Below are 24,742 nucleotides of genomic sequence, written 5' to 3'. Positions count from 1 at the left end.
AAGTCCATATTGAATTGTGTGTCTTCTGTTTCTCTTTTCATGTGAAAATCTGTGTATCCTACACAGTTTGTTAAATGTTTGGTGAATCTTTGAACTGTATGCACTCTTCTTCCATTGATTAATGTTATGCACATATTTGAAAATGCACATTTTTCATGTGCAGTTTTCCAAAATACACAAGCACTTTTTTGGTCTGTGAAGCACATTGCAAGCTTACAAAAGTATGCACATCAACAGCAGATTGTGCTCAAGTTTGTGTCTGCTCTGGAAGGTGGAAACTGGGCAAATGGAAATGAAGTTCTCATATATTCCTAGTTTTGGGACCTTATGATCCTGAATGAACAAGCACTGCTGTCAGCTTTATAAGGAGTTTTTAGGAAGAGAGCCAGTGTGGTGTGATGGTGGAAGTGCTAGGGAGATCTGGATGCTACTCCACACTGCCATGAAGCTTACTGGGTGTTTTTTGACCAGGCATGGAATTTCAGCCCAGCCCACCTGTCAGATTTGTTGCTGTGAGGATAAAATGGATCCCTGAGGAAAGCCTTGGGTGCCCTCACAAGAAAAAAAAAAAAAAAACTCAGGGTAGAAATACAATGGAATACTGCTACTGCTGCTGCTGCTAATACATGTATCTCCTTCTGTTAGGTAGTCAGAACTGGTCTGTTCACTTATGCAGTTCTGCTGATTGTGCCCTTGGTGATTATAAGCCTTCAGAGGCTTGTGAACATCCATGGAGTGTGGGGAAAATCTTCCTCCTACCCTACAATTCAGCCTAATGTTTGGCTGCAGCACTTTGGAGGGGAAGGAAAGGAGGCTGGAGTGCTGACAGGATACCTTGTATTCTGCTGGCCCCAGTCTCCTCCTCACCTGCTCCCTTAATCCCTCTCCAGGTTCAACTCCTGAACTCAGAGTAGCAGCTGGTGTGGCTCTTTTCTAGCCAGCTGCAAGGAAGGAGCAGGATCAGAGTGCAGATCCTCACATCTGGTGACAGAGCTTTGTCCCAACCTTGCATCTAGGCATCCAGAGCAGCCAGTGATCTCTTCGACACTGTCTAGAGCCATGGGCTCACTCTCCATAATTCTTAAAGGTTTGGGAAGATGCATCTCTTGGAGGTTCTGTGTAAAGAATTACTTGGAGAATCTCTGAATGTCGCTGTTTCATAGAATCACAGAATAGTAGAGTTGGAAGCGACCAGAATTCCATGGGGTACACCCCCTGCTATTGCAGGACCCTAAGTTACAACATTCCACTGCGATGTCTATCCAGATGTTTTTTTACTGTCTCTAGCAGAGGATTGCCCACAAATTACCCAGGTAATAGGTTCCATTGGCTGACAGTGAGGAAAGTCTTTCTGGTGTCTAGCCTAAAACTCGTTTCTTTTCATTTAAGACTGTTATTCCATGTCCTGCAATCCTGAACTGGCAAGAAGAGATCATGCCCTTCCTCCTTGAGACAGACTTTCTGGTACTTGTAGAGTGCTATCATATCACCCCTGTCTTCTCTTCTTGAGGCGGGACATGCCTAGTTCTCTCAATCTTTCCTCATAGGACTTTGCCTCCAGTTCCTGAATTGTTTCCCTCCTCTGTACCCTTTCAAGCTTATCTGCATCTTTTTAAAACTTAGGTGCTCAAAACTGGACACAGTACTTTAGTTGAGGACTGACTAGTGCTGAGTATAGGGGAGCTAGTATTCCATGTGTTTTGGAAGTGATACTCCTGTTAATGCAGTCCAAAATAGAGTTTGCCCTTTTTGCAGCTGCATCACATTGTTGGCTCATGTTTAGCTTGTATTCGACAACAACCCCAAGATCCTTCTAGTTTGCAGTATTGTTGAACCACGTGTCCCACATTTTGTAGTGATGCATTTGGTTTCATTTTCCAAAGTGGAGGATTTAGCATTTGTCTCTATTGCATTTCATTCTGTCATTCTTTGCCCAGTGTTCTAACCTATTGAGATCATCCTGTATCTTATCAGGGTATTTACTATTCCTTGAAGCTTTGTGTTTTCTGCAAATTTGATTATCTTTGCATATACTTTCTCTTCTAAATATTTAATAAAAATGTTGAAGAGTAGCCCTCCCAGGACAGAGCCCTGTGGCACCCCACTTGTCTCTTCTCCTTAGTTTGAGAACATGCCATTGATGAGCACTCTTTGTGTGCAATTTTGCAGACAATTATGGATCCACCTAATGGTTGCACTATCTAGCCCACTTTTTGCCAGTTTGGTAGTTCAGTAATTTTGGTAGTTTGGAATGTTGTGGGGCACTTTGTCAAAGGCTTTGCTAAAGTCTGGATAGATTATGTCCACAGCTTTCCCATAGTCCATTTGGGAGGTTACCTAGTTAAAAATTGAAATAGTCTGGCAGGATTTGTTCTGCCCTCCCGCCCCTTGAGATCAGCAACAGATGCCCTTCTCCGGGAACCCTCTGTGAATGATATTAGGAGGGTGAGTACCCGGAGGAGGGCTTTCTCTGCGGTGGCGCCCCATCTATGGAATGCGCTCCCCAGAGAGGTCCACCTGGCACTGTCGTTATTTGTTTTTCGGCGCCAGGCTAAGACCTTTTTATTTAAAACTTATTTTAATTGTTAAATTATTTGAATTAATAGGATTTTAAATTTTTAGCAGAGATGCACCCGGGGCTTTTAAACAATTTTTTAAAATTGTTATATTGTTATTATTTATGTATTTATGTACTTTGTATCCTGTTGTGAGCCACCCCAAGGCTTTGTTGCGATGGGGGCGGCATAAAAATGTTTTAAATAAATAAATAAATAAATAAATAAATAAATAAATAAATGTTAGCTTCTACTAATTATTGGATTGTCATTAAGGTGTTTGCAGACTGATTGTTGTATAATTTGCTCTAAATTTTTTTCCAGGGATTGATATCAGACTTACTGGTCTATAGTTCCCAGGTTCATCTTTTCCTCCCCTTTGTTGTAGATGGGGACAACATTAGCCCTTCTCTAGTCATCTGGCACTTCCCGTCTTCCATGATCTCTGATGACTATTAATTGTACTTACAAATGGTAACTGCTCAGTGAATTAAATTCCAAACCATTAGCCCGGAACTTGTAATCTCTCAGAAAAACAGGACATACATGAAAAGGTTATATAATGGTGGGGAATCTTGAGATGCTTTAAGGCATTCTTGTTACATTACACTTTGAAATGCAGTATATTGTCAACTTTAGTCTGGGTGTATAACACCTGTGGATATTGTAAAGAAATAATGTATATGTCAGATCTTCATGGAGTTCTGGGAAATAATTTTATTTTCATATATACCAGTCATTTCTAAACTGGCCACAGGAGCTTTGTGGGAGAATAGCAGAAGGCAACTCAGCACAATCCCATGTATGTTTAGACAGGAAAAAATGCCTACATTTCTTAGTATTCCTTAGCCAGCATGCTGGGCTTTGTGTCCTTAGGCTGCAATGGGATCCTCTGAAATTCAGCAAGGCTTATTTTTGTGTAGACATGTATAGGATTGCATTTGAAAGCTAGCAGTTCTGTCAGATGGTGGTATGTTTCAAATTTCCATTGGAACATACATTCCAGTAAAAGTTTTAGGGAATTTTTGCACAATTTACCTTGAGATATCCTATACCTTTGGGGTTGCATCCTTTGCTTCCTGGATTTGCCTGTCATAAAGGGAATAAAATGGAGAAACAAATATATATCCAGAGATGTTTCTTCAACTAAAGAGAGTATATTTGTTGGTCTCTCTCACATACATTGATGTAAGGATTTTCCCTTTCCTACAGATCATCAAAAGCTGGAACGAGAGGCTCGGATTTGCCGCCTCCTGAAGCATCCTAATATAGGTAGGCAAAAAGCCTTCTTTTTGTGTTGCATGCATATATTTGCAGAGGCAATGCACTTCTTTCTTTCACTCCTGCTGATTGTTAGGACCTGGTCCATTTTGGAATGGAGTGTCAGTACTGTCCATTTCATTTTTTTAAAGCAGCACCAGTTAACTTTGATGTCTTCACCAAGCAGTTTTGATAGAACTTGTATATATGTTCTGTGGAAATGAATCTACTGGAATAATGGAAATCTGCAACTTTAGTATGTTCCAGTATTTCATGTGTTGCCTGGAGTGCAACAATCTTCCTCTCGCATCTGAAGGCAGCTTGACTGAAATATATAGGTGTTGAACAAACCTGTGGAACTACGTTTTATGCTTGTACATTATTCTTACTGTCCCATTTACCTTTTATGGGGGCTTTTTCCTCTTCATAAAATGGATCTGTTTTGAACCGACCTTCATTTGTACTAATCCTTATTATCCTTTTAATGCTCCCAAAACACAACCACCAGGTTCAGACAACATGGTTCACCACACTCAGGGGTTCAGTATGGATTGAAAGGGTTGCTGATGAACCACGGCTTATTGTAGAAAGGTGAGCTACCATGTTGTCTTAACCCCAGGTGAGTAGCAAATCATGGTGAACAACCCACCGTTCATAACCCAAAAACCATTAGTTTTCTTTTTGGATTGTTTGTGGTTAACAAGATACAGCTTGTCAGCACAGCAGGGTTCATATTATAACCATTTCAGCAACAGTCCACTGGGTTCAATGTCAACCTAAATTAAACCTTTCTCAGCCCTTCAGTGTGAGTTCTTGTGTTTTTTGAACCCAGTCAGTATCTCTGTTTATTTCTATTATCACTGATCTTACTTGCCTGTATGGTAAGAATTTTTTGTATTGATGGGGTCATCCCATTTTTGGCAGTTGGTTATGGTACAATCCCAACATGTGTTTTTCATTTCACTGTTTAGACATTGTTTTAATTTCTCACAATGCCCTGGAGTAATGCTAAGCCAGAGGCATTGTGGGAATTTAAAAATGCAGAGCAGGCATCAGCCGTAGGCCTTGCAAGGATGCTGGGGCCCTGTCAGCTGTTCAAGCGTATCAGTCTTGCTAGCATAATTTTTCTCCCTGTCTGAGAGAAAACAAGAAAATAGCCTTATCCTGTAATCCTAGCATCATAGAACAGTAGAACTAGAAGGGTCCAAAAGGACATTAGGTCCAACCACATGCTCACTGCAGGACTCTAGCACTAGTGCCATGCTTTGGTAATGGACAGGGCAGAGAAGGGAGAACAGATTTTCTTCAGTAGAAAGGCTGGGCTGCTACTAAATTAATGTTGGAGAGAGATTTAGGCGGCATAAATGCTCCAGTGCTACTTAGCACAGTGATAGAGCTCAATGGGGCATGGGGGTTAACAAAAAGTGCAAAATATTATTCTTGAAATGACTGAGAGGCATGTAGTGAGAATACAGCTTGACTGCTATTAAACTTTTTATATAACTAGCATTATAGGAGTACTCTGGTACCATAATAGCAGACCAGGGAAAGCACAGGGACTGAGTGGGGGGCAATAGCAATATTGAAAACCAGAGAAAAATGAAGCTGGTATGGGAATTCTGGGACTAATGGCTTGTTATTAATGATACCAAAGATACCCTCCAACACCTACTCATGGCACTTGTGCAACCATGTTCTGCACAGCAGGCCCAATAGCAATGGAAGCACTAGCTGGGATGGGATGGAATTGCATTTCCCAATGCCAAATACTGTGATTGTTTAAGAACTGAATAGTTGCACCTTTTAAACTGCTGGCCTACTTGCCAATGCTGAATGCAACTGCCAGTGCCACCACAGGCTTTTGAGGCAAGACACCCTCACTGGACCCTCTGCCTTGGTGAGGCTGCCTTCCCACCTTCATTGTCACCAGCTGCCATTACTTCTCATCCTTTTTCTTATCATTGCTGCAGGCAGAGAACCAGTAAGCAGCATCTATGGAATACGCTCCCCAGAGAGGTCCACCTAGCGCCGTCATTATATGTTTTTCGGCGCCAGGTTATGACCTTTTTATTTCATCAATATTTTAATAAGCTTTAATATTGTATTTTTAATATTATATTTTTAACTGCAGCCAGAGTGGGTCGATTTGTTTATGTTGATTTTTATGTTGAGATTCTGTCATAATTTATTTATATTTATATTTTATTTATGTAAGCCGTCCTGAGGCTTTTGCAATAGGACTGCATATAAATATCACAAACAAACATAAATCTACTGGAGCCAAAGCTGGCCTGTGGAGGGTTGAACACCCCCCATAGACCCTGCCACCTCACCTCCATTGCCCACCCCCAGAACAAGCAGTGCAAGTGCTAATCCCTTTGTTGTCTCTGATCAAGGAGATTAGACATAAGCTAGGGACTTCCATGACCCTAAAGAAAGAAGGAGCAGTTTAGCTCAACAGGGGCTTGCAGAAGCCTGCCCTGCCATCCCAGGCAAATCCATTTCTTCATGTCTCCTTCTGCACAGAGTAACCTTTCAATGGCTGGAGTGAGAAAAGATGATGTTATGAAAGGGATTCAAGCCCCCTCTTCTAATGTCCCATAGCCTTCTGGCTTGGTCTCCAGGAAGTTGGGAGCACATCTGTTCCCCACAACCCCACATTTTCCCTCTCCAGCAAATTTAGGTGAAACCTTCAAAGCAGAACCCTTTATTGACCTCTACAGGTTCAACTGCATAATTCAAAGTAGCAATCCCTTTGAAATGTGGGAGAAATAACTGACCATATGAAGAGTTGACTCAAAACTGGAACATCCCACACTTTTCCCCTTTTTTCAGAAAGCACTTGACTCACCCTCAGGGTGGCTTGCGCAGCTTGAGGGCTAGATGGAGGGAAGACCAGACCAATTAAGTATGGCCTGATGCCGCCTGGCAATAGGGTTAAAAACTCACCACAGCCTGTTCTGTAGTGTGTCCCTCCTGCTCTGAGTTGCTCCTGCTTCCCATGCTCTGGCTGAGTGATCTCACATGGTGACCTTGACAGTTCAGAGACTTGTGTGAATTCCTGCTTATCCTTCTCTCACTCTGAATCTGAACTAGCTAGCTGGGGAGACAGTCACCTAGGAGGACAGGGAGTCCTTTCTGCTCCTGGACCAACATGGTTGCCCTCCCCTGATCTGCTGCTGCTTCTCACTACTACCATTGTTTGGACCACAACAAGAGGCAAATGAACCATCAGGTTGCCATCGTGAAGAGGGGGTGCAATCCAGGGGCCTCTGGTCAGTGGGCCTCTGCTAAGTTGTGGGCCCTCCACAAGTGCCTAATCATGCGCTTGATGCTGCCCCTGAAAGCAACCCTGTACCCTCAAGGGCAAAATAATCCTGAGTGTCCTGTCTAAAATGACTCTAAAAGTAAGAAAACCCCATCGCTTGCTTTTAATTAGTTTTGGTAAAATAGCTGGACATGCCTCATAGTATATTTCAGGAGATAGGTTCTGTCTTCCTATGCTGATTATTATTTAAGCACAAGACTCATTTCAGTGGCTCTTCTTGGGCAATGCAAATGATCAATATGGTCCCTCTGCCTGGTCCAGACCAGAGCCTCAGTAGGGCAAAGGTTTGAAGCCACATCAAGAAAACACTAGTGCAACACCAGCCTTTTAGGCTACTTTTCTGGGAACCTGCCTCTACCTCAGAGTGGGAATAAGAAGGCAGGTGGCCATGCTCTTAGTCTCTACTGGCCAAGCAGTTACCCTGTTTTTCCTTCCTTCCTTCCTTCCTTCCTTCCTTCCCTCCATGACTTACTTGATCAAGTGTAACAGAAATGTACTATGCAGACTAATAAAAGTTTAGATAGAGGATTCAGTTGAGCCCAATCGTCCAATTAAGTAAACTTAATTAAAGTAAATAATAATAAAACTTTATTACTGTCAAAGCCCAGACAAAAAGTAAATAAAAAGGATAGTGAAGGAAAGTGGTGGATATGTTAATAAAATTAACAAAATGATGTGTTAACAAAATTAACCCCCCCCCCCAAAAACAAACCTGCACCCCCAAATGCTGGTGTGCCTTCAGTCTTTGCTGAGCCATCTATGCCAGCACTAGACTTGCATTAAGGCCTCCGTGCCAGCAACAAAGCGCCTTGTGCTTGGCAAGGATTGGAAAGAGGGAGCCACTCAGAATGTTGGACTGAAGTGATCTTGACCAGCTGAGGGCCATGCAGAAGGTGTTTGGCAACTTCCCATCATTTCCATCAGCTATGCTGGATGGGGTTGATGGAAACTAGTCTATTCCTCCTGGGGAGCACCAGGTTAGAGAAGGTTGATTCAGGGCATTGGGATGTCATCTGATAAATGTAGCATATGAAAGATGTAGGACAGAAGAAAGGAGGGGAAAAGAAACCCCTAAGTGTTGTGACTGTGATGTAGTCACTCTGTCTTGTTCCCCATTTCCCAGAGCCTGAGCTGTCATGGCTGGATGACACCTACAGTACCGACCTAAATAGAGCTTTGCCTAGTGTGAAATTGTGGCATTTGGGCCAAACGAAATAATCTCTCGTGGATTTGATGATTTTTAGTCTAAGCTGCACTATTAGATGCAGAAAACCTGCATCAAAAAAGAAACAAAAAGAAACGAAGCAAAATGAAACAAAAAGAAAAGATGGTTGGCAGCAAGTATCAGTACAGTAGAATGATAAAGCCCACAAATGTACTTTCCAGATGGGTACTATACAATGTTGGTTTATGGGAATATATGATTAAAGACCCTCTTTTTGTCATGTTGATCTATTTGCATTTGTCTAGATTCTTTGTTGTATATAATGTTGATCTAGCCTTAGAGTTATGCTCATTCACAGACAATTAAGTGTTAGGACCCAAAATATGTCAGGTGCAGAGAATAAGTATCTGCTATTAATATTCTGCTATTGCTACTGAATTCAGATGCAGTATTACAAAGATCCCAGGTTTACATCTCAAAGAGAGCCATTGTCATGTAGTGGTGAAGAATGCAGGACTGGGATCCAGGAGATCAACATTCTAGAAATTGTTTAAATAAATAAATAAATAAAATAGTCCATGAGGCTCACTGGGTAACTTTGGGCCACTCACAGACTACCTCAACCTACCTCACAGGGTTATTGTTGTGAAGATAAGATTAAGAGGAGGAGGAGGATTATGTACAGTTGCCTTGAGTTCCTTGAAAGGAAAAAAAGTGGGATATATGTATAATAAATAAAAACAAATTAAAGAGCTGCCTCAATGAGCTGCTCCTCAATGAACTTCCAAAAGCACACTTTGGATTGAGCTATCACTCTTCCAAACTGCCTCAAGGAGAACCAACTTAAGCAAAGAGAATCAGAACATTGCCACAATAGGGGCTGCTTTTGTAGCCTGTAGTGGTTTCCGCTTAGATGCTAGCACCTGTGGATGAATTTTTTTCACAACTGCTTCTGTGCCTCCAGCAGCTGTCTGACACAGCAGGTCAAGCTTTTGCTAACACTTAGCTGCTGCCATACCATGGTAAGTTTCAGCTGCTACATTTATCAGCACAGCTTGTTTAAAACATTTGGCAACCTTGTGTACAGTGCGAACATCTCTGCTCTCCAGAATATTTCTGATATGTATAAGCCACCTTAGTTTACAGCCTCAGCCTGCATGTAGAAGAAGCTCAAGGAAGTCCATGCTGAACAGCCTCCCCGGTCCTCTGTGCCGCACTCCATCTATAACTGTATTCCACCACCATCACTCTCATTTCCACCTCACCCCTCCTTCTGTTCACACACACATACACATGCACACCCACATGGCCTCTGCTTTATAAATGTTTCATTTCATAAAGAGCCTGTCAGCTTCAATCTGTCTTGAGCAAATGCCTGCGCAGCAGCGTCAGGTCTCCTTTACATCAGGCAGAACCACAGACTGTGCTGGACCAAGCTGTTGCTATGGCAACAGAGGCATTTCCTTTTTCCCCCTTACCCTGAGTACAGGAATGCTTTCCTGGAGATATATTTCTTTCTGTATAAATATAAAGATAATCAACCACACATGAAGAGAACAATGTATGGGATGAATAGGGCAACAAGCAGATGATGGGAGATGAAAGCAAAAGAAACAGTCCTTCTCTATATCTCTTAAAACTTTCTAAAAAGTATTTTAGATGATTTCAAACATTTTTACTTAAATCTTTTCAGAGATCAGTATGAGATCAGTCCTCAATATGTAATTTGAGGACTGATAGGGAAAAGCACTTGAATATTTATTAAGTGTATATTCCTCCACATGCTTTTCAAAAAGCCTGAGAGTAGCTGGAATTAATTAAAAACAGCCATAAAAATCTCAGCAATACAATAAAATCAGTTTAAAAATAAACAGCATAAACAATGCCTTGATTCCATCTGGCATTGAGTTCAGATCTCTGCCAGGCTATTTTGGTTTGTTGAATACATGTTGTACTTCCAGGTTGTTGTTTTTTAAGGTCATCTATTTTTAACAGCTGTGCTCCTTTTCCTTTAGCAGTGGATTGGTACACAGAAATTTAGCAGGCAACACATGCCAATACGCAAAGCTGTGTTAAACTTAAGAGCAGGGGCAGTAAAAAGAAGTGGCTACCTTAACCATAAGACAGGGATAGTATTTTCTCCAAAAATTAAAATATCCCAACTTCTAAAACAATATTTCCATTTCTGAGCTTTGAGACTATAGTCAGGTTTTAAGTTTTTATTCTGAAGGCTTTGTAACCAAAACCATTGTGTATGTAGCCTTCCGAATTCTTTTGCCTCAAAAAACCTGTGTTTTTAGAATGGAAGTGTTTTAGGCTTACAGCAAATTATAAGGAACCCCAACTGTTAATGGAGCTTGGGGAGGTGGTGTTTGACTTTGATCACCTCGCATTTGTCTTTCTGCAAGTCTCTATTTTTGAATGTGGTATGTGCCTGGGTGGCATGAGAGCAACGTACACAAAATAAACATATTCACATTCATTTCCAAAATACATTCCATTTGTACTACTCAGCAGAATGAAACCCATCTTGCAATAACTGGGGCGTTGCAGCTATGGCTTTCCTATTTTCATTAAAGGATAAGGTAGTTAGCATTGCTGATGACTTAATTCGCTTCACTATTAATCCCAAAAAGAAGAGCATGGGAAGCTTGCTTATAGCTTTTCTGAAGATGGCTGAGAGAAGTACTGTGCAAACTTAGTCAGTAACTTGTAGTACATGGCTTCAATTTTGTGTATTTGTCTTTGTGACCATAAAGCTCACTAATAAATGAAAGTCAAGATCAATTGTTGAGGCATCCGGTACCAGATTGCCCTTTTCAAAGAGTCTAGATGAAAAAGAGGACAGGACTCTTCTGTACCTTTAGCATCATGCAAGCAACACCTGCTCAAATCCCTTCTTCCACACATAAATATGCTCTCTTTTACATTTGTCTTAAACCTGTTTCTCTTCCATTTTGGAATCCCGTTTTTTCAGTCATATAGTGCATTATAATGGTTTTCATCTCTAATAATTGTAAATCTGCTGATGAAATTCTTTTCTTTTTTTAATAACATGGAGTTCTAAACATTCTCACATGGACCTGTACACTGAACAGGCATCCACTGCTGACTTTTGAAAATTAAGCTGCTGTTAAATGCACACGAACAGGACCTGCGCTTTGCCCCTAATCATTTGTCAAGTGTACATCAAGTATCCTTCTTCAGAGATATGCATTTGAGCTATACACTCCATTAGGACTGTCAGGATTGCGTTAACAGAGCAAGTTACTGAGTGAAACCAATCTGGCTGCTATTCATAACCAGAAAGCCAATTTCTCCTCCCTTCACATCCCCACAGTTCACTGCTGCCTGGAAACTCAGAGGTACAGTTCCCTAAGAAAGCAACATGAACAGGATAATTATCTACTGATGATCTGGAATGATCCAAAATGCTGCAGGCTAGAATTAAAGTGGAAAAGATGAATCAATGATTTGAAGAGCAAAATGGTATTTGAGGTCTTCCCGAGCCAAGAACATGGATAGGGCCTGAGCCTGTCTCTAAAACTGTATTATCTCTATCTAGTCTGAAAGATCATTTAGTAGGAGTGCCATTACTCAACAGTTGGGAAAGAACTTTGAGAGGAGGGTCTGGGGTGTCACTAAGAATAAGCAGGAGGGCTTTCCAGTGCAGTATCATCAGGGAGGTAATGAACAGGAGAACTGCAAGGACTGAGGTGTCCTTTGTTAGATTATTACATCCAGAGTTTAAAGTTGTCTAACTGCACCTGTGACTCTAAATGGTAGAAAGAAACAACTTCTCAGTGCTGTTCTATCTTATCCTTTTCCTTAGCATTTGGAGAAAAGGGATTACTTGATTCAGAGGCTGAAACTGTTTTGATCTATTTATTATGCTTAAAAATGTAGTAAGTAGAGGTGTAGTGTTGCCACCCCACCCTATAGCCTTGCCTCCAAAGCATGCAAAAGATGAAAATTTAAAATGACAACATCAGTGCATTTCATTTTCTCAACCAATTTACTACTCTTATGCTACCAGTACTGTTCTTGTGGTAGTTCAGGGCAGTGGATTATTGAAAATAAGACAGAAAACTCTCATTTCCTCTTCGTGGTCTCTGTGCATATGGACTCTGTGCCTGTGTGGATATGACTGCTTGAAGAATGACAGCAACCTGCCTATACTAAGCAGGTTTAGACAGCAGAAAATCTTACAGTTGCCTGCATTCCCCAACCAGCCATGTTGCCCTGGGAACTCTGGGAGCTGTGGGACTTTTTTCTATCTAAACATGGATAAGATTATGCCCTGATTCCATTATGGGAGGGGTGGCCCTCAGCTGGGTTATATTTTATGTCTAGATTTTAATGGCATGTACGGATATATCTTTCTATAGCTAGGCAGATTAGTTTCATATATAGCTTAACTGCATGCTGGTGCTATTGGAAAAAGTCATGTAGAAAACATGACAAACAGGAATAAAAATGCATAAATAAATAGGCCACAATAGCAACATTTATGATTTATAAATGGATGAAAGAAGGGAGGCAAAATATTTAAGAGATTTGTGAAGAACTGGACTTCAGGATACAAAATGCTGTTCATCTAACATATCATATATGAATGTATTATCACACAAACATGCTGTATGGCACTGTTGTATTTTATTAAATCAGAATAGTTGTGATCCAGCAGAATGTCCTGTTCTTCTGCTCTACCATGCAATCCCCTTCCCCAAGTACTCATTTAAGTCCGCTCTGGAGGGTTCCTGAACACCCCAAAGCAGATTTTAGGGTGCAGCAGAGGAAGAGCTGGTGGCCATTCTCTTGACAGATGGGCACTACAGCCATACACACACACACACACACACACACACACTTTACTTTCATATATATATAAAAGTAAGGAGCCAAGAGCAAGGTAGGGCAGCTTACTTCAGATCACATCATGAGTTCATGACTGAATCAGATTTGAATAGGGAAATTTCTAGGGAACTTGAATAGGGAAATTACTTTCTTTGCTATTGTACTATAACAGGAATTTCCCTCTAAAACCTGCATCAGCGCTTTCTGTGTTCATGTAAACCATCGTGAGCCATAGTGAAGAGAAAGTCAGGGGACCCATAGAATGAAGTATGGTTCTTTGCACTACTATGGCTTCTGGTGGCTTTAACAAATAGTTGCATTTTCCCTCGATATGCCTAACTCCTCCAGAAGAATTTTTTTCCCTTAGGTTGCCCTTAGGGCTTCTAAGCAATCTGGAAAGTCCGTGCCTACTCTGACCTTGAGTTAAATAATATGAGTCCCAAGGAGTTCTCTTCAGTGGTGAGATGATGGAAGTCACAAAAATTGTTCTTTGGAGGCAAAATGGAACACAAACTTGTTTTAAGCTGGTGAAATATTTTTAAGCTAGTGAGTTTCTTTGATTATATGCAGAAATTTGTACATCAGTCATAACTGGTCTGGTTGGTTATCTGTTTATTGATCCTTTGAAAGAATTATCAGAGGATCCTGGTATGTTTCATTTACCTTGAAGATGATAAATGTTTAATGTGCAAAAATATTACTGAGTTGAGAATGTGACTTTTGATTTGGAATATTTGCATGAATTATACAATACTGGTATTTTCTTTATTCTAGCCTTTTAATTATTTTTAAGTGATGAAGTGATGGTCTGGTGAAATATTAAAGGCATTTATCAACATGGGAAGTAAATAGATTCTGACCTTAAAATCAGTGATGACTTGCATGTAAATTAACTGAATCCATTGTTTCCTAAATTCTGATTTTCACAATCACCTTTTTGTTAGTATTTTCCTCGGTGATCAGACAATCATATTTTCATTTTTCAGGCTTTCTTTAGTGTCCTTCCAGTTTTCTTTTTCACAACTGTTAGATTCTTCTTACACTTGGAAATCTTGTTTTAGCACAACCTATTTTTTAGTGATAACAGGGAGCAGCTAAGAATTGGCTATTTCCCAAAGGCTATGCTGAAACCGTGATTAAAATTTCAGTAGCTGATACTGCAGCACCCAGGTTTCTCATAAAGACATAATGTTTTTACATTAGGTTTTTTCCCATTTGTAGAATGAATGCACACACACACTTCAGAACTATCAAAAATTTCTAGAATATATTGAGATTAGATTAGATTGTAGTATTTAGATATGCATGAGTTAAATGATATATATCATGTTTATGTAAATGGTCTTGTGATATCCAAAAAAATGAGATACTTAAATGTCCAGCAGTTAAATCCAAATGCACTAATGAAAACTGTTTATTGTAAATCATTATAATCACTTCAGTCAATTTCATCTCTAGAGAAATGAATTGTAATACTTCCTGTCAATATAATCTCTTTGGGCTATTTTATTTTTCATCACTGTGTTTCAGTAATGGGAAGAGCTAGATCTGAACCTTTCCTTTCTATGCAATTCATAAAGATGCACAGAGGCTTACGTAGAAAATCTTACAGTTCCTCCAACATATGGAAGTTACTGCCTGTTAACCTCCACGTTGTAATTTCTCAGGAACAGAATGTTGAGGCTGTCACGGCATGTCTCTTATCCCACTTTGGCCTTTTGCCTCGAGTTGTGGCTGGTAAAACAGGAGTGTTCCCTTAGATATGGAAGCTATCCTTGGAGGGTGCCAGGATAATTTGATATCTGGCACTTCTGAGGAGGAAGGAAGGTCACAGGGTATACCAAGCCAAGAAATCCTGCCTCTTAGAATGCTGCCTTAGCAGGACTGCCTTAGAAGGTGTAATATTTGGGAAATGATGATATTCATGTAAAACTTTTGGATAAGGTAGAAAAACCTCTACAGAGGTTGCTGGTGCTTGAGCTGAGGCATCTATTGGATGAACCACAGAATTCTGAACAGTAGAAATAATTTTTTGGATCACCTAGTCCAGATATGTGGCAAACAAATTTGAACAGCTCTGATAGACCCTTTTGTAGTTTGTTTCTTGAGGGGTTTCTCGACATAATACTCAGTCTTCTCCCTGTTGCTAAATGTCTCCAAATGGAAATAAGCCTGATGGATTTCTCTTGTTTCCTAGTATGGTGTAACGTGGATGAGCTGTGTGGATTGGTAGATTTACACTGCAGTGGAGGCCTTGGTGAAGCTGCCTGATCACTTCTTCATATGCTCAGATTCTCAGATCAATGAGCTGAGTGGGAAGAAATGTACTTTTCTCATCTCTACAAGGCTGACAAGGGATTTGGACACTAGCAAAACAAACAAATTAGCACTTTACCACATTCTCAGCTGCATTGCAAATCTATTCAGCCCACATGTGGGTACACGTACAATGGGTCCTATGAATTGGCCCTGAGTCTACATTCTTTCATTTAATTTCTATGACTTATCTTTCTCCCTTCTTCCATGTGACATCCAAACTGTTCCTTTTGTGAACTTGACAGCCGGTAGTCTGTCTGTGAAATTACTGCGATTTTTGTTAAGGTCTGTAAAGGTCTCTGTGTGGTCATTATACTGTGTGGTCTGTGAAGTGGAAATGTATATTCATTTCAACACTTGGCTGCATTATAGAGGTGGCATAAATGAGAAAGGGGTATCTATAGATGAAACTGTATGTAGTTTCACTTCGTGTTCTGCCACTTGAGTGCTGTATTGCACAAATGAAGTATTTCTTTCAACTCTTGTAACAGAGGTGAAAGATCAGTCCATTTGCTTCTGAATGAGAGGTTTATTTTGGCTGGTAACTTTATCCGTTTTGTTTTTGCAGTAAGGCTTCATGATAGCATATCAGAGGAGGCACACCACTATCTGATATTTGACCTGTAAGTAATGGTGGACAATTTAGAAATCCTCCTATGCATGTTGGAACATTCTCTAAATCCCCAGTGGGACACCATTTTTCTGTCTTTCATGATACTCACACATGCCATCACCTATTTCTCTGTGTCCAGAATGATATGATATAATGTTTTCCCTTGAAAGCTGGATGTGGTTTGGTGGAACAGCTGTTTCACAGAGGGTATATGTACATTTTTTTACCTGTCCTGCTACCATCTTGAGGCAAACAGTCATTTTGTGGTGTTTCAAAAACCTGCAAAACCCATTTGGCCAGAAGCCACCAAAGGACACAGCAATAACTACACTAGAAGTGCAGAACCTCAGGCACAAGGGCCAAACGCAGCTCTCTTGGGATGCCCATCCAGGGCTCTGAGGCTCCTCCTTTCCCCAGCTCTATCCCCTTTCTTTAAGCACCTATTGTTTGGTGGTTTCCTGGCTTTTTTCATTTTTTTCTCCATTCTAAAAGGTTGAAAAGCTTCTAGGGTTTAGTTACAGGCAGTAACAGCTTTGTGCCCTTCCCCTTTCCCTCCAGCTGCCACTGAAATGTGACTCCCAAGACCTTCTGTGTAGGTGGAATCTGGCTCTGGTGTTGAGAGTTCAAACTCCTGGTGCACAACATGGACAATAGTAGCTCTCCAAACCACCTTCAGCTTCCTTAAAAACTGCCTTCTCTTACCACCTTGTGATGATGCAGATCATTGTTCAATACCAATATTATGTATCTTGCATTCAGCTCTTGTGCCCAAAGCAGCAGCTGTGTGGCTTAGATTTTATGGGTGCTTCTGGATGGAGGGTTACTGGTTTTATCAATCACAAGGCATTATGCAGCTGTTCCATCTTTTCCTCTTTAATCCAGTCTTTTTAATAAGAAAAAAATTACAATGACATCTGGGCCACTCAAATTCTGTGAATGATCAGTGTGATTCCACTATAAAGGATTTATTTGGAAGAACCCTACAGAACTTTTTGCAGCATCCAGTTTTAACAGAATTGGCATTGCTTTTTATGCAGATCAGTCCTTCAGGCTTCTTAGAGAAGCAGTTGGCATATTTAATGTGAAGTCCCTTGAGGACCAGCTGCTCCCCCACTGTTCTCTAGATCCTTTAAGAAATCCTGCCTGGTACTGCACTTTGTCTTTTGTTGCCACTTTAAGTCAAAGGAATTTGGCATCAAAGGCACTAATAAATCTCTCATTCCAACCTATTCCTTCCCGGCCCCTGCTAGCTAGCTTGCTAGCTTGCTTACTTTCTTGTTATCTGGCAAATGTGGCACTAGAATTCCAAGAAGGCATGTGGTTAAACTGGCAAGGAACTACTGAGGTTGGCAAATTCACTAGAGAGATGTGTGCTTTGCATGCTTGGATTATGTTCCATATAGTCCAAAATTCCAAGATGACAATGAAACTTTGCCATTGTCTCCTTTGTCATGTCTGCCAGACACCCCGTCCTACCATCTGTTGTGTGAGTCAAAACATCAGATAGGATATGGACCAAGCTAAAGTTTTGTACTGTTGCAGCAACTCATGGCCGTGCAACTGAAGCAGTACAACTGCACCATATCAGCTATTAATCAGAATAGGAGAGAAAGGGGACATAGCAGACTGGTTATTGAATCAGATCACCTGCACTTGTATAACACCATACCACAACAACAGAATACTGGCATCCGCATTGGTGGCTCATTGTGCATGTAGCCCTTTCAGAGCAGAGGTGACTCCCTAGGTATCAGGATGATAGTACTAGAACTGGAACTTCCATTTCTTCTTTCGTTTTTTGACAGGGTCACAGGTGGGGAGTTGTTTGAGGACATTGTTGCTAGAGAATACTATAGTGAAGCAGATGCCAGGTAAGTATGCAAAGCTAACAAAGTGGCAAGTGGGGTGGGGGGCAAAGTTTAATCCCTGAGACTGACAGAAAACAGGAATGAGAAGCTGCTGACTATGCCACTGATCAGTTTTGTATTACTCCATTTCTCTGTTGGATTCCCTTGCTTCCTCTCCTAGAATTCCTTATCTGCCATGAGCTCTTAGTACCAGGCAATTTTGTTTAGTTTTTGTTTCTAAAGTATGCAGAATCTCAGATGTAGTGTAACTCTAGACTTGAAATCCATTCAGGAGTGCCTGTGTGGCGTAGTGGTTGGCGTCCCCACTTGGTCACAAGGCTTACTGGATGACTTTAGATCAGTCACAAACTCTCAGCCTAACCTACCTTATAGGGTTGTTGTCAGGCTACAGTGTAGAGTAAGAGGACTATATAAGCCTCTTTGGGTTCTTTGGGATATAAATATAGTAAATACCGTTATTTATAACGGACAGGCAAAAACTAGATGGGAACTACTGATAGATCTCTGGGAGATTTGCAGTAGATGAACATGGATTTCCAACGCCAGTGATCTGACTTTAGTCAAAGTAAAATCCTTTCCCTCTTAAATTAAGCTGCTAAAATTAAGAAAGCTTGGGGGGAAATAGGGAAGGATTTTCATATGAGCTTCAGTTCTAGTATGCAAAACACATTCTGCCCATGTGCTCAGGAATTTTGTATGTCTTTCTTCCTGAGCAACCATTTTGTACTGGGCTCCTCTATACCCAGGGGAAAAAAGTGGACTTCATAAGACTAAAATCAGCCTATCCCAGATTTACATAATAAAGCTATCCTCTATCAGATATGGTGGATTTACTATTCTATTGAGGCATGTACACATTGATTTCATTTTTATGGTACTGAGTTTGTCTCTGAATTTTCAAAGCAAACTTATTTGCCAGATTTTAATTTGAGCATTGATACGTTGCTTGAGAGTTTGCAGATCAGGGAAATCAAGACTGTCTCGCATCACATTCAAAATGCACAGCCCAATTCTATACATGTTACCTTGAAAGTAAATTCAGTTGGACTGAATTCATTCAGACTTGCTTGAGTAAGCATGCATAAAAGGCTCCATCCTGGATGAAGAACACCAAGGACTAGATAATCAGCTTAATTAGCTTCTTAGCAAACAGCTTTTATTAATTTTCCTGTTAGCCCAGAACTTTATAACCTATTCCTTTGTTAGCCTCTACCAAAAATGTAAACAAAGTAATTTCATTTGTAGACAGCTGTTCAGGCACCTGGGCCTTCATTTTCTTTTTCTTCACACTTGCAACATGATGTGTATGCCTCATCAAGCTGTTATGGTGAGACCTACTAACATGAGAAAAGTGGTTATGCTTTTGCCATCCTCTCTACTGTCATTGTTATGAAAACCGGATCAGCTTGTTGCTGCTCATTACCTTCAGTGATCATGCACACTCATAAAGGGCCTGGATGTGTTCTCTCACAGGAAGGGGCCGCAATTATTCCAATAACTCCCCAGTAGAGTTTCAGTGCCAATCAGATTAGGGTTGTTATTTCATTTCCCATCCTGTAAATTAACCAGACTGCATAGAGAAAGCCACTGGACCCTTCCATGTGGGTGTAAGTATCAAAGTCAAATGGGGAGTTAGGAAGTTAAGGAAGAACAGAAATGCAAAATGGGGAATGCTGTGTAGCACTAGCTCAAGTGATCTCCTGTAATGTGGGCTAATGTGACCATGTTTCTTCTCCTTAGCCACTGTATTCAGCAGATCCTGGAAGCTGTCTTACATTGCCACCAGATGGGTGTAGTACACCGAGATTTAAAGGTAAAAGAAATGAAAGGATTTAAGTGTCCTAGTTAAATTACCTGCAGCAAGATTGGGAGACCCATGATGAACATGATCTAATCTGGGTTCAGAACAGATATTGCTTTGGTTGCTCTATGGAATGATCTTTGCCAGGACAAAGACAGGGGGAGTGCAAACCTATTGGTTCTTCTGGACCCTATTGGTTCAGCAGCTTTCAGTACCATTGAACATGGGATCCCTCTGGAGAGGCAGGCTGGGTTGGAAGCTGAAGAAACTACTTTGCAGTGAGTCCACTCCTACTTGTCCAGCCAATTTCAGAAGGCGGTGCTGGGGGATTATTGCTCTGTGACAAGGCATTTATGCCATGGAGTTTGGCAGGGCCGTTTAGCATGTACATGAAACCATTGGGAGGGGTTATCCGGAGGTGTGGGCTGAGATGTCATCAGTATGCCGATGACATACTGCTGAGGCAGTGTATGTTCTGAATCATTGTTTGGGCTTGATAATGGATTGGATGAGGACCAATAAACTGAGGCTTAATTCAGATAAGATGGAAGTACTATTGGTAGGTGGATCCTTTGTCTGGATGGGTGACATCATACCTGTCCTGGATGGGGTTGCACTTTCCCTAAAGGATAAGGTTTTTAGTTTGTAGGTGCTCCTGGACCCTGAATTATTGCTGGAATTCCATGTGGATTCAGTGGCTAGGAGCACCTTTTACCAGCTGAGGCTGAATTTCCAGCTATAACCCTATCTGGACAGGCAGAAGCTTGCAACAGTTATTTATGTTCTAGTAACCTCTCGTTATTAGAACATAATGCACTTATTGCAATGCTCTTTATGTTGAGGTACCTTTGAAGATAGTCTGGAAACTTCATTTGGTCCAGAATGGGGTGGCAAGGCTGCTGACAAGGACTGGCCAATATGAGCATATAATGCCAGTTCTCTATCATCTCCATTCACTACCAGCCGAAATCAGGGCCCAAGTCAAAGTATAATAATTAAAGCCCTGAATGACTTGGAGCAAGGTTATCTAAAGGAGCACCCCTTCCCATCTGTGTCTATTCAGGCCCTTAGATCATCATCAGAGGTCCTTCTTAGAGAGCACCCTCTGAAGGAAATAAGGAGGGTGACGACAAGGAGAAGGGCCTTCTTGGTAGTGGCACCCCAATTATGGAACCAGCTCCCCAGTGAGGTGCACCTGGCACAGTCTCTCTATTCTTTTCAGCACCAGGCAAAGACCTTTTGATTTACCCATTATTTTAATTCTAAAGATAATTGTAAATATTTGTACAATATTTATTACATCTTAGTGATATTGAACCTTTTATTGTATCTTTTGTTGGTATAAGAATGCAGATTGCCAGATTTTCACTGCAGTGTTTTTGTGTCTGACTGTTGTGATTTTATATTTGGCAATTTAATATTGTTTATTTTATTATGTATATTGTTATGGTCCCTTCATAGGTTTGAGTATTCACTGTGCCTGGCATGCACTATGGAAAAGCTAACATAGAAAGCTATCTGATGTGTCAAATGGGCACCATGTGCATTGGTAGTTTGGTGCACATATGGGCAAAACCCAGCTATCTGGAACCTCCCCCTTGAAGCATCCTTCTCCTTTGGGCACAACTAGGAGGACTCAGAGCAGTCGCAGCCTGTTGTGTGGCTCAAAAAGCCACAAAAGTAACTTGAACCTGGGAATCAATGTGGGCTGTCACCAGTGGTCCATCTTGCTGCTTAGCTTTGGATGACTGAGCCAGCCAGCTGCTCCCTTGTTGCTTGCTGAAGTAGTGTAACTCAGGTATAGCTCTCTGCAATAGATTTATTGATGGCATAGTTACTAAATGGGATCTGGAAGTCAGGCAATTCCCCATGGAAGAATATCTGGCCTGTGCTCTACTCTCTACTGTGAGCTGATTTTCCAGTATCTGAAAGTAGTAGTTCTTGATATGGAAAAAGCTTCCGTTCAGTTGCTGCCTTTTTGCCATTGAAACAACTGCCATGGGTTAAAAAGGGGGATGATCTTTGGCTTTACTCTGAAGCATAGTTGGGACCTTTCTACACAAGGTATTTATTATGTGTGTACCATTCTGTACTGATGGTTGTTACCAGTTCTTTAGATAATGTGATGACCCTCCATTTTTGCCAACTAACACTTTCAGTGTGGTGTAGTTTTTGTTTGTTTGCTTTTTTGTGCAAGGAAGATGCAGCATAACTGGAAAGAGAAAGAAAGCACAATTTCCTCTTGGGTCGTTGCTATACCACAGTGCCACCTAGAAGTTCTGCAGCAGGAAAGCAGTCCTTGCAGAGTGCTTAAATCTTAATTCTGCAACAAAACCCAAAAGCAGCAAATTACTAGCCTCATTTAGAAAAGCTCTTACAAAGCAATCCTAAATATGTTTATTCGGAAGTAATTCCCAGCAATTCTCAATGGGTTCTACTTCCTGTTAAGCCTTGTAACCTTAATGGTAAGTGAGTGCTATTGAACTAGTGGCAATTACTTCTGGATAGTAAACATGATTAGGCCTTCTCTGCCCATTTGTCATGGAGTAATTGGTTTCCAATATCACAAAATCACCCCAAAACACTTTTCTGTGTAGCAAGAAGTAGAGACCACTCATGCAGGGAGTCCTGAATGGTTTTTCATGTGTGTCCCTCTAAATGCTCTGTCTCTGCAGTGCCTTTGTTCTGGTTAAGCAGAGGTAGAGGGGTGAGCTTATCTGGCTTTTGGCACATCATACAATACAAGTCATTGGGTAGGATGCAATGCTTCATGCAATTACCTTGTGAGAAAAACAGGAACTGTCCATCATCTAAACCCGCAACCTACAGGAAGGCTTGTAATCCTGCACACAGAGAAACCACCCTACCCCACCCCCAGAAAATGAATGAGTGATTCTTCTGCTTGTCAAATATTTTAAGAAGCATAGACTATATTTCTGTCACTGTACTCCTTTTGCCACCCCCAGAATACATCTCTCTCTTTATATTTCGCCCACATAATGAAATACTGCTTAACACACCACTGAAATGTATTGCCTAGAAATATGGTCTTCACGTGGTCTTGCAAAATCCATGTGAGTAGGGATACATGAGGCATTTGTTTCTGTAAAGATTTGATCAGGATTCACCCAGTTCACATGTTCTTCTAGACCAAATCTGAACTTGAATGCTGTCTTTGTTGAAGTCAGTACATTTCTGAACTTGCAGTGTGATTCATGGACCAAGAAGAAAAAGAAAAAAATACATTTGTCACCTTGTATAAAATTGAAACATGTGCATTAAAATGTGTGCATAAATGCATTTTAATTAATGTGAGAAAACTGCAAATGTTTGAGAGATGTGCACAATTGATTTGAAAAAGTATAGACAGATTTAAGTGCAAAAAGAAAAAAGAAAAGCTTATGATCTGATAGAGACTTGAGCTGGAACAAGCTTTGCACTGGAATTTGAAGAGCTTTGGCAGGCTTCAGTGTTACTGATTTGCACATCGCTACATGTGAGTGATAATGCTTTAGTTAAGGGACCCGAAGAAAACAATATGATGCATAAGAATATTAAGAACCCAGCTGGATCCATCAAAAGGTAGATTTAGTATGATATTCTGCTTCCCACCTTGGCCAGCCTGATGAGTCTCGAGAAGCCTGCAAACATGACCTGAGGGCAAATGCCATGTCCTACTCTTATTCCCCAGCAACTGATAATGAGAGGCATGCAGCCTCTGAAACTGGAGCTAATATAGAGCCATCATGACTAGTAGCCATTGATAGCCTTACACTCTGTGGATTTGTCTTATCCACCTTTATAGCTGACCTGAATCTCCTGCCAGTCAGCTTCATTGGATGCCATGCCAGGTTTTAATATTATGAGAGTCAAAGAAAAATGTCCCACTGTCCTCTTTTTCTATAATGTGCATAATTGTATGCACCCCTACCAACCCTGCCACACATATCTTCTACTGTTTTCCCTCATTTAAACTAAACAGCCCCATATATTGAAACCTTCCTTCATCAGGGAGTTGTTCTGAAGTGTTGATCATTTGGTTTCCTTTTCTGTATCTTTTCCCAGTATCCATGTTGAGATGTAGTGGTCAATGCTATACTTAATATCCAACATGTAGTAGCACCACTGATCTGCATAAGAAGAGTGCAACAGCAACAAATTTAACTTTGATTCCTTTCCTACTACCCCTATCATGAAAATTGTTTGTGTCACAGTTACTGCATGCTAGGTCAATATTTTCATTTAGGTACCCCCCACAGTCCCAAATTTTCTTTCCTTGTTAGTTACTCCCTGTTCAGATCATCTGTGGGCTTGATTCCTCTCCCCACAAATGTTATATAATTAGATAACAGGTGCGACACCACACCCTGCATATATGGATTTGCTTGTTAATCCATTCAACCAATTTATACTCAGCCTTCCACCAAGAAAATAGTGCTCAAGGAAGTTGTAGGAGTGAGAGGTATAATGTTGGCATTACTGACCACTGCTAGCACTTGAGGAATTTTCCTAGTGTTGCCAGGGCAACTCTGTTATTGTTGTATATACTGCTAGCTCCAATTCTTATGGGTATTGATCTCCATTAAACCAAACCGAATGAATAACAGTGTGTTTATTTTCTTATAAGTAGCAGGAATGGCTATTCACCTTCTTTCTAGGACAAGTTGCAACCCCATGCATGTTTAGACAAAAACAAAACAATCCTACATCTCCCAGTATGCCCTAGCTAGCAGCTGGACGGATATGCTGGGAGTTGTAGGCTTTGCTTGCCTCTAGTCACACATAAGGTTGTTCCCAAAAATAATAAAACACCACACACAAAGACATCAGACTCCTTTCTCCTTCAGTTCTCTGTTCTGTTTTTCATAACTGCCTTTGAACTTCAGTAACCAAACCCAAGTGCAGTAAGTAAAGTCCAGTTACATGATGTTCCACAACGTGACGGCTAATTGCAGAAATAAATATAATCTGCTGCATTT

General features: G+C 40.8%; 1 protein-coding gene across 2 annotated transcripts in view; it reads left to right on the top strand.

Annotated features, from left to right (window-relative positions):
- CAMK2A (calcium/calmodulin dependent protein kinase II alpha) overlaps window positions 1-24,742 on the top strand; it is a 129,717-nt gene that overhangs the window by 64,385 nt on the left and 40,590 nt on the right. For both annotated transcript variants that reach the window (XM_044454398.1, XM_044454396.1), the window contains exons 3-6: window positions 3,768-3,827; window positions 16,050-16,104; window positions 17,900-17,965; window positions 19,703-19,775. In XM_044454398.1, the coding sequence (XP_044310333.1) occupies window positions 3,768-3,827; window positions 16,050-16,104; window positions 17,900-17,965; window positions 19,703-19,775 (254 nt within the window). The remainder of the gene's footprint in view (window positions 1-3,767; window positions 3,828-16,049; window positions 16,105-17,899; window positions 17,966-19,702; window positions 19,776-24,742) is intronic.

The sequence above is a fragment of the Varanus komodoensis genome, unplaced genomic scaffold, assembly GCF_004798865.1.
Source record: "Varanus komodoensis strain SLA01 unplaced genomic scaffold, ASM479886v1 scaffold7_3, whole genome shotgun sequence".
NCBI lineage: Eukaryota > Metazoa > Chordata > Lepidosauria > Squamata > Varanidae > Varanus > Varanus komodoensis.
Note: the sequence above shows the minus strand (reverse complement) of the source record. Positions and strands in the feature narration are given on the sequence as shown.